The 11,285-nt window shown below is 40.6% G+C and overlaps 1 protein-coding gene across 1 annotated transcript in view; it reads right to left on the reverse strand.

The window, feature by feature from the left end:
• LOC311129836 (TBC1 domain family member 4-like) overlaps positions 1–2,427 on the reverse strand; it is a 158,848-nt gene extending 156,421 nt beyond the window's left edge. The window contains exon 1 of the mRNA XM_084162319.1: positions 1,293–2,427. Coding sequence (XP_084018445.1) covers positions 1,293–1,715 — 423 coding nt within the window. The 5' untranslated portion in view covers positions 1,716–2,427. The remainder of the gene's footprint in view (positions 1–1,292) is intronic.
• Between the last annotated feature and the right edge of the window lie 8,858 nt (positions 2,428–11,285).

The raw sequence follows: 11,285 nt of genomic DNA on the forward strand, positions 1-11,285 counted from the left end.
GTCAATGCTGCTACCCTGCCTGAACTACAAGTAACAGGCGATGAGGCAATACTCAGGATGTACTGACCATTGCATATAAAGCTGCCGATTCAATATTGGGCCTATGAATCCCCTGAATCATATGGATACAGCCCTGATCTGGATTATTTTAGCCTATATTTAAATCCAGGTTGCCTATTCTATCCTAGCCCTTGGTCATGACTCTCAGTTACATTACATTACACATAAGAGTCATTGGACGAAGGCGTCTTCTGTATGGGGGAGTTTTGTTAAAAGCACCGACGCTCGGTCTGAACATTAACACGCATCGCTTGTGGTACGGTTTTGGAAGCGTAAGGACAATATCTTTCATATCAGTAAGAAATAAAAAAAAATTAAACTGAAGGTTAAATTGATACACACCTTTATAGGGCTACAGTTCCCACACGGCCACATTTACATGTTACACCACTTGTTTACAGAAAACAGAAAGAAGACAGAGTGGACTACCTGTGCTAATTAGCTATCTGTGTCTCCGAATACCTGTGTGTAAATAGAAGACTGACTCCACAAACGTGTTGTGACTGAAAATACTGCCAGCTGCAACTATGTTAAAACATTGCACAATAAATGTGTATTTTGCATTTGTGAAATTATTTTCATGTGATATGAAAGTAGAGGGGTTATGTTTCTAGCAGAGTATAGCAACTGAGAATCGATTCACTTCGCCTTTAAACAGAACGTGTAAGGTCCTTGGACTATAAGGAGTAATGTTAGGCTCCTTTAGTCCATTATTGGGCAAATTCTATCACAACACCACAATGACCTAAATACTTAATACCGACTCGAAAGAGTGTGTTTGAGGAATCTTTCCAAATACCAGATACCCTTTGTACACCATTTTATCACTAGGCCTACTACACAGAGACAGAGGACCACTGTAGTAAAGTTCTGAGTTCTCCAAAGGTTGACCATTGTTTTAGGGCTTATGCTTACCAGTAGCTGGTGCAACAATGTGGCAACTGTACTTGACCCATTTATAATGGTTAATGAATTAGGCGAATATGGGACCATACCTCCACATTCTTGCAAATGAAATAATAGGTCATCATTGCGGCGCAATTGACATTAGTAAAACTTGAGTGTACCTGTAAAGCCAGCATGATGGCAATCTGTTTGGATGTACTGTAGTTCTGACAGTGACATCTGTGCGTAAACGATATAACAACATGGCCGCGGGAAGATGTTTAGGGGTGATTTATTTGGGGGTGCTGGAGCACCCCTACTTCCCGCCGCTATGTATAACAGCCTACCTGGTTGGGGTCGTTTGTCCTGAAGACATGGCATGCCATCTCCGACTCCGGGTTGTCGGGCTGGCTCCGGATAAGGTAGGCGAAATATGTGAGGTCATTACTGTTGTGGATAAAACGTGAGATGAACTGCGCTTTATGCTCGAAGATGAAGACGGATGAGTTGGTGACATTGTTGGCGGGGACACATCGAATGAACGGCGGCGTGAGCACCAGCTGAACTTCCCTGGCCTGGACGGAACAAGTCTCGCGTCCCGACTCGTTCTTCTCACTTTTCTTCCGGATCTCCGCCACCAACCACGGCAGCATAGGCAGGGTAGTCCGCTTGTCCAAGGAGGACCAGCCGATGTACCAGAGGGCAAACCTTTGAATATCTGTCTTCGAGAGATTACTCTCTTTATTCCCTTTGTCATCCCGACCCTCCATCTCCGTTTAATTATATGACAATGGAGAGACTATAAAACTATTCAAAACCTAATTGCTGAATTCAATACTAGCAATTGATGCAGCCCTTAATTATCGATTAATAACATCGATAATCGATAATGTATCAATGTTGTTTTGTGCCCAATTCAGCTGTATAGCTGATTAGCTAGATACACCTTTGAATATCTATGTCAACAGTTAATAATCCATAATTCAGGATGAAGTCCTGTTGAGGTAAGAAAGTTATTGCAACAAAGTCACATAAACACGCGTTCCTCGTGTCGCTCGAAACAACTGCAGCTAACCAGATCAGATCTTCACAGGGTGGTGGTTACTGCCGTAACCTAGAAATGTCAGCTCCGTTAGTGGTTTACTGGTGTTGCTAGGTCACATTTGTACGAGGTGGACCGAGCAGTTCGCAACGGTGTTGAAGTTTGTGTAGTGTGCTAGAACGTTGCGTCTGGAGCACGGTGTGTAAACAGTGAAAGGCCAGAAGAAAACACCTTTTAAAATGCTGGGTATTTCCCCAAAACAGCAGTGTCAACGAGAGAAGGTAGTTCCACTTATATGTTCCCTTTGAAAAGAAAAGCCGTCCTTTGCAAGTGTGTCAGTTGTCACAGGAAAAACTCAGTTTGGTTGTTTATTTAGCGTTCTCTTAGGTACCATGAGCTCGAGACAACGCTGTGAAGCAGGCAATAATAACTAAGACAACGCTGTGAAACAGGCAAGAATAACTAAGTACTTCCGGGTTACGGATTTTTGGAATCCTTCAGAATAAGAATCCCGTCATGTATACTTTGTAAATTAATAATTAGGGCGAAAATGATGGAACATATGCATCATTATCGATATATTGTATGCATCTTATCATACACAGAATAATTTAAAGTATTTATATGAGATATTATGTGATTTATTTGTTAATGTTTTCAAGCCTAAATGTGGAAGCTGCTGAGGGGAGGATGGCTCATAATAATGGCTGGAACAGAGCAACTGGAATGGCATCAAACACATGGAAACCATGTGTTTGGTGTATTTGATGCCATTCCACCTATTCCACTCCAGTCATTCCCAACAGCCCGTCCTCCCCAATTAAGGTGCCACCAACCTCCTGTGGTCCAATATGAAAATAATATTCGATTTAAGCTGATTGGCCTCTCTTTAAGGGCTGCAAAATGAGCAGTGACACTCCTCTGGGTGTAAACTGTAGATTTGGAAAGTAGTAGTGCTCCTGTATAGAATGGACCCCCCTTTTACTGCGACAAAACGTACAGGCAATATGTACGGTGTAATATGCATGTCCACTATGAAAAATTTACTAAACATTGTGCAATACAAATGGGCTAAATGTGTTTTCTAAAGTTTATTATAATAATTATAATATTATAAAACGTATTATTATTATTATTATTATTATTATTATTAGTATATACAGTGGCTTCAGAAAGAATTCACACCCCTTGACTTTTTTCACATTTTGTTGCGTTACAGCCTGAATTTAAAATGGATTAAATTGAGTTTTTGTTGTCACTGGCCTACACACAATACCCCATAATGTCAAAGTGGAATTATATCTTTACAAATTAATAAATAACAGCTGAAATGTCTTCAGTCAATACGTATTCAACCCCATTTGTTATGGCAAGCCTAAATAAGTTCAGGAGTAAAAATGTGCTTAACAAGTCACATAAGTTGCATGGACTCACTCTGTGTGCAATAATAGTGTTTAACATGACGTTTGAATGACTACCTCATCTCTGTATCCCACACATACAATTACCTGTAAGGTCCCTCAGTCGAGCAGTGAATTTCAAACACAGATTCAACCACAAAGGCCAGGGAGGTTTTCCAATGCTTTGAAAAGAAGGACACCTATTGGTAGATGTATTTTTTTTTTTATGCAGACGTTGAATATCCCTTTGTGCATGGTGAAGTTATTAATTACACTTTGGATGGTGTATCAATAATACACCCAGTCACTTCAAAGATACAGGCGTCCTTCCAAACTCAGTTGCCGAAAAGGAAGAAAACCATTCAGGGATTTTACCATGAGGCCAATGGTGACTTTAAAACATGGTGACTGTATCATGTTATGGGTATACTTGTCATTGGCAAGGACTAGGGAGTTTTTTTATGATTAAAAGAAATGGAATAGATCAAAGCACAGACAAAATCCTAGAAGAAAGACTTACCCAGAAAGACTTTTTATGTTTTTGTCTGGCTTGTTGGGGGGAGTTGTCAAAATGGCAGTTTGGAAAAGTTGGAAAAAAATGTGTAAATTCAGTTACTAAAACAGCTGTATCATTAGATCCGTAGCAAATATTTTTGTCACGGAAACTGATTTGAAATACAGAGAAGTAGACGAAGATGTCATACCTTCTAACTTTTTGTCTAACTTGTTGGGGAAGTGGTCAAAATTTATGTTTATATAGGTATTATGGTTACTAAAACAGCTGTAACTTTTTATCGGAATAAGATATTTTTGTTCCGCGTTCAGATTTGAAAAGCAGAGAAGTAGGTGAAGATTTCATATGCTCTATCTTTTTGTGTAAGTTGTTGCAAAGTAGTCAAAGTAGCTGATTTGTGTCCAAAGTTGAATTGTTGCATTTACAGTGAATGGAATGTTGGATGTGATGATGTCACAATGGGGCCTTTTGAATGAAGATGGACAAAAAATGACAAATAATGTAATAGTTAAAGTATAAAAGATATCAAAGCGTTGTAGACAATCACACTATTCCAGATCGATCTGCAAGTTTTAAAGTTTGAATGATGTTTCTAGCTTAAACGTTGTAGGATAAGCGTTACAAATAATAAGAAGTAGTAGAAGAAGAAAAATGACTTATATATAGCCATCCCTGAGACCGTGTCTGAAAGCTTGTATTTCTGTAGGTTAACATAGAAATTAGGTTAAGGTGGCTTTGTAAACAAAAATGCATCGATCTACAAGACTTCAGAGGGCCAGTCTACTTTCTGATACAGTGCAGTAATGTGTGCTGAAACTATTGCCTGTAATAAATCATAATTCAATATGATAAACTGCGTCCAGTGGCTTCAATACAGTGGCAGATGCATTCATATAGACGATATCGCCATAGTCTAAGACCGGAATGAATGTCGACTCAATTATTTGTTTTCTGCTATTTAACAAAAGGTATGACCTATTCCTATAAAATAAGCCCATTTTAATTCTTAACTTCTTTAAAAACTCATCATGATCAATCCAGATGCCTAGATATTTATAAGCAGGGAAACATTGAGCAAGAGAACAACAAAGAAACATGACACTAACAATCACACACAACATGACACTGAACAGTCCAGGGCTAAATAGGGGTGGTGATGAGATGATGAGGTGCAGTTGCGCTGGAGGTGATTAGGGTTCGTTGGGTTTCCACTCCGGTGTTGCCGAGGTGGTGCGCTCAGACCGGTGGCTCAGTAGACTGGCGAATCAGAGCACTGGAGGGGAGCAACGGGAGGAGATGTGACAGTAATGAGCGATCCACAGTGTCGAAAGCCTGTCTAAGGGCCGCACAATAAAAAGGGCTGCATAGTGTTTCTTCCTATCCATTCAATTAATAACATTTAAAACCATAGAAGCAGCAGAGATGGTGCTATGACCAGGTCTAAAACCCGACTGATGATCATTTGGAATAAATGTTTTAGTTAAAAAGGATCTAAAGAGTATTTACCAAGGATTCTATGATTTTAGCTAGGCAAGACAATTTAGAAATGGGGTTACCACCTTTATGAAGGGGGAGTATATGGCCCGCCTTCGAGACACCGTCAGGTTAAAAATATGTGTTAAAGTTCCTGCTATCAGGGGAGCAGCAAGCTGTAGCAAACATACATCTTAAGGAAGGCATCTAGCACAAGTAATACATTGTTTAAATGAAAACAAAGATTCACTACAAGTTGACTGATCTTCCATCGAGCCAGCTGGAGGCTGGGAAGAGGGAAGAGCAGTCGACTGACTGATCAGTCAATTAAAATACAATTTATTTCAAATAAAAAGCCTGCAGAGATAAAATGCTGATTAAAAGCATCACTTATCTAATTTATCTCAGTAATCATGCCAGAGTTTGACACAATTTGCTTAGGCAGGGAAGGAGACGAATATCCATGTTTGGCATCTTCAGGCACCCACATGAAATCAAATTCCCTTCTGAAATCGAAGAATTATGTACAATGCAACATCGCGCATTATTCAGAAACACACAACATGTATTTTCCATACAATGTATGTTTGAATTTTCAAACTAGAATTTCTTGGGAATCCAGAAAGCCCATGCGTTTTCACAAGAGCAAACAACACTTTTGTGTAAACTCTGCGTTCATAACATCTCGTAAAATTCGTAAATAGCAGCATACGAAAGGGAAAAATCCACTTGAACGTCCCTCCAACTGGGAAACTCGTCTATCATCTCTAAGCTCCGACTTCTTTCACATGCTGAACTCTGAAGTCACATACTAAGGAAATTATCTTGATAACAGCATTTTCGGCAGTTAAATGCAATAACAAAACATTATTCATAAAACATTCTCTATTAATATGTTTTCTGAAAACTATAATGTCTGTACTTGATAGCTGTACTTTCAGTTTATGGTTGACACAGTTTATGGTTGCCATTCGCCAATCGGTGTTCTCAACGAGAAAAGCACTGCTCAACGAGTTCAAAACAAAACTTAACAAGTAGTATTTTCAGAGTTTCCCACTTGTTATGAACGCAGCATTAGTCATTACTCCATGTGGGTCGTTCTTGAAGTGCAGTGATATTTGTGTCCCTCGCCCTTGCAATCATGAAAAACACCATAATGACAAATAGTTACAGATCATACATGTTTTTGTTTATATTGAACTGTTTATCAATTATAAACATAATGCAAGTATTTTCTACTGCATAACATAATATTAATGCATTGTTTATGGCTTGTCCCAGTAGTGATGAGTAGAGTGGTAGTGACATGTTTTTCGGATTTAGAGATACAGTATCTATCTATTATTTTCAATGCTATAAAATAAACAAAATTATTGAATATATTGTATAGATCAATAAAAACAATAATATGGCTAATAAAATACCTATGTTCTTACAAATATAATATGTGTCCCTAAGTTTTATGTCATTGATGTTACCACCTTGAAAATCACTCATTACAAGGATATACAAGGACCTTGAACTGTTATTGGCTGAGGAGTCTATATTAAAGACAAATTATTAGCTAATCAGGCACCCGGATCTGCGTCTCCTGTATCGGCGTCTACTCTTCATGTAAATGACGGGGATTTGGGCCTGGTCCGGGAGCAGCTGTAAATCCTTTGCGTCCAACTCGTTAAAGAAAAAATCTTCGTCCAGTTCGAGGTGAGTAATCGCTGTTCTGACATCCAGAAGCTATTTTTGGTCATAAGAGACTGTGGCAGAAACAGTATGTACATAATAAGTTACAAACAACACCTTATTGCAAACAAGATGCATGTTTTGGAATATATTTATTCTGTACATGCTTCATTCTTTTCACTCTTTCAATTAGGTTAGTATTGTGGAGTAACTACAATGTTGTTGATCTATCCTCAGTTTTCTCTTATCACAGCCTTTAAACTCTGTAACTGTTTTAAAGTCACCATTGGCCTCATGGTGAAATCCCTGAGAGGTTTCCTTCCTCTCCGGCTAATAAGTTACGAAGGACGCCTGTATCTTTGTAGTGACTGGGTGTATTGACACACCATCCAAAGTGTAATTAATAACTTCACCATGCTCAAAGGGATATTGATAAAGAAATGTGTGAGTAAGATATGACTAAAATGTCACACCCTCAGTTAAACTAATAATGTATGACTATTAGTAGACTAGAGCTTAGAGAGTTAATCAAATGTGCTTATATAAGATGCATATTTGCCCAGCAACAGAGTATTTGTGTCTTGTAATTAGGCAAGCAGAAGTGCAAAACGTTGAAACCAATAACAGGAGACCAGTTTCAAAAACAGATGTCCCCACACAGGGAAGGGGAGTGAGAGGCTTGCAGAATATTTTGAGAACAGCGGTAACTATGTATGGGAATAGAGAGAAAATGCAGCCTGCCCGAGCAAGGAGTAGGCTATGATAAGAACATGTTTGTGTGTGACCTGATGGTCAGGATAGCAGAGGATAACCACATGAGCTAAACCCAGGTATGAGCTTACAAGATGTGTACAGTGGAAAAATACAGCCCGCCTAAAGCGGGGTGGGATTTTTCCTCTGACGTGTGTGTATAAAAAGATTGTGCGTCCATTTTGGGACAGAGCGCTCTCATGAATAAAGGCTGACCATTGCAGAAAGGGGTCTTTGTTTAATTCATTATTTAAACTAGAGATTTACAACCTCTGGGAATGATTCAAAGATTTAAGAAGTAGTTGACTTCAACCATTGAGATAACAAAATTCTCGTGACAATTGGTCCTTCGAGCCAGATCTCAAGACCCGTTGTTGTCGTCCCAGGGAACCCCGAAACCATCCACGGGCGGATCTAGGATCCGTGAGACAAAGACCTGACATTTGAGATTTATGGTTTAATTCAGGCCGGTGGTGACCTGGTTCATGACAGGAACGGTGACAAAATCTAACCAAAATTGAAAATCCCACCCTGCAAGAATAAGGTCAGTAATCGTTATTCATGGATTTTGGGGGAATTGAATCTGTAACCTGCAGTAAAAATTAATAGTTTAAATTTGCTGTAGTGAGGTTCCGTCAATAATCCAAAACGGGATCGACATCGTGGTAGCCCGTTTTTAGACGTTTATCTAGAGAAAACCCAGTATTCTAGATAAATATAAAACGGGGAAAAGGCCGGGTGTAAGATCAAAAACGGAGTGGGGGTCTGAAATTGACTCCAGGTAGTTGAGGCCATTACCAAAAATAAACTAACCTTGTGTTGCGTTCAATCTGGGATTGTCAATAGTACACAGGAAGGAAGTAAACTTCAGCGTTTTTAGACGTTTATCTAGAGAAAACCCAATGCGCCAGTATTCTAGAAAAATATAAAACGGGGGTGAAACTTCAAAGAGGGAAATAACTATTATCGTGTGAGATAGATATAATAAACAAGTCAAAAGTCATAAACAACTGTAGATTAGCCGTAACTCTATCCGTTTCAGTGAAAACTGGAGCCTTACAAAATCCGGGTTACCGATAGTGTTAACTAATAATCATATAAGGTTGTATACGTGTGAGACCTAATGATCCATCGAAAGTCGCGATAATTAATTGTTTCAAGGAAGGGACTGAAATAGGTTGCGTGAGAAAGAAGGTTACTACAATTGAGTATTTTAAGAGAGGTATGGATTAGAGGGGCGTCTGGACGCAGACCAACTCGAATCCATGGTAAAAACAGATGCACAAGGTGTGTAAAGGCAGAGCAGAGAGAGAGAGAGTGGAAGGGCTAGATACAGCCAGGGTGTGGCTCTCTGAGGCTCGAAAGAGAGAAGAGGGAGAAAGACAGAAAAAGGAAGTTAAAGAGAAAGAAGTGGAAAGTAAGAAAGAGAAGGCTAAGACAAAACCCACAGCTCCCCCAGTAGAGCGGTCCAGATCCAGAATATATCCCTCCTTGGTAGATCAGGACTGGAGGGAGAATCCAGACAATGAAGTGGTTGTGGTGAGGGGAAGGGTGCCACAGCAGGCTGCCGCTATGGAGCCTCCACCCCCTTACCAGAACCAAGGGGAAGCTGAGGGAGGACAGGGAGTAGGAGAGGATAAGGTAAAGGCAGAAAATACAGTTGAGGTTCTTAAGAAACTTTTGGAACAACAGCAGCAAACCCAATTGGAATTGCAGAAATTAGAGAGAGAGAGAGAGAGAGAGAGAGAGACGGAAAGAGAAGGCTAAGAAAGTACCTAGAGTACTAGGGTACAATAGGGGGGGGGGGGTCAATGGACCAAAGGGTGGAAGACCCAGGTCCCTGAGGAGACTTGAACCCCACAACAAAAGTCCAGTTGGGAGAGAAGAAAAGGAGGATTCAGAGCTGAGCTCAGGAGGGAGTCAGTATGAGTCAGGAGATGAGGGAGTAGGAGGGGGCCGGTACCCAATGATAGCCTTACCCAATCCATTGGCAGGGGCTGAGGGATCCCCGGCAACCTTAGATGTATACAGGGCATGGACCCAGAGAGATGTGGTCCGAGCCGTAGAAGGGGTGGTACACCAGAAAACAGGAATAGAGGGATTCAGGAGAGATATGGAAGGGCTCACTGCAAGGTTTAAGTTAAACATGGGGGAATTGGAAAGGGCAGTGAGACAGATAGTGGTAGGAAAGGATTGGGCAGCTGTGAAGGGAGACTGGACCCCAGGAAGGGGGGACAGAGTTATTTTACAGTGGGCAGTAGACGGAGAGTATCGAGATAAACTTAATCAACTATGTAACAATCTCAGAGATTACTACCATAGACATGCTGATTTTTATAAAATCCATGAGTGCAAACAGGTAGCAGATGGGCCGTATCATCAACAATTAAAAATAGCCTTTTTAAGCGGAATGAGGCCTGACATTTCTCAAACAATAAAAAAGACCCTGTTTGGCTGGGGCATAGTAACACTGATTGAGGTTAAAAGGTATGCCGTTCACCAAGAGCAGAACGGGAGAAAAAAGAGGAGTAAGAGAGACCTGAAGGGAGTTGAGTATCTCATGCCAACTCTCGGGGAGATAGGTCAGAACAAAGGGGCAGTGTCCTGGAAATCACAGTCTGTTTTTTGTCAGTTCTGCTGGGAGTATATTTGATGAAGGGGATTTGTGTTGAATGAGATAATTGTAACTGATGTATCTGAGTCAGGTTTGTAGGCCTCCTTGCTCGCACACGCTTTTCAATTCTGCCCACAAATGTTCTATAGGGTTGAGGTCAGGGCTTTGTGATGGCCACTCCAATACCTTTATTTTGTTGTTCTTAAGCCATTTTGCCACAACTTTGGAAGTATGCTTGGGGTCATTGTCCATTTGGAAGACCCATCTGATTTCTTGATATGTTGCTTCAATATATCCCTTCCTCATGATACCATCTATTTTGTGAAGTGCACCAGTCCCTCCTGCAGCAAAGCACCGTCACACCATGATGCTGCCACCCCCATGCTTCAAGGTTGGGATGGTGTTCTTTGGCTTGCAAAACACCCCCTTTTTCCTCCAAACATAACGATGGTCATTATGGCCAAACAGTTCTATTTTTGTTTCATCAGACCAGAGGACATTTCTCCAAAAAGTACGATCTTTGTCCCCATGTGCAGTTGCAAACCGTATTCTGGCTTTTTTATGGCGGTTTTGGAGCAGTGGCTTCTTCCTTGCTGAGCGGCCTTTCAGGTTATGTCGATATAGGACTTGTTTTACTAGATACTTTTGTACCTGTTTCCTCCAGCATCTTCACAAGGTCCTTTGGTGTTGTTCTGGGATTGATTTGCACTTTTCGCACCAAAGTACGTTCATCTCTAGGAGACAGAACGCGTCTCCTTCCTGAGCGGTATGACGGCTGCGTGGTCCCATGGTGTTTATACTTGCCTACTATTGTTTGTACAGATGAACGTGATACCTTCAGGCGTTTGGAAATTGCTCCCAAGGATG

Source organism: Coregonus lavaretus, assembly GCF_964263955.1.
Source record: "Coregonus lavaretus genome assembly, chromosome: 5".
NCBI classification, from domain to species: Eukaryota; Metazoa; Chordata; class Actinopteri; order Salmoniformes; family Salmonidae; genus Coregonus; species Coregonus lavaretus.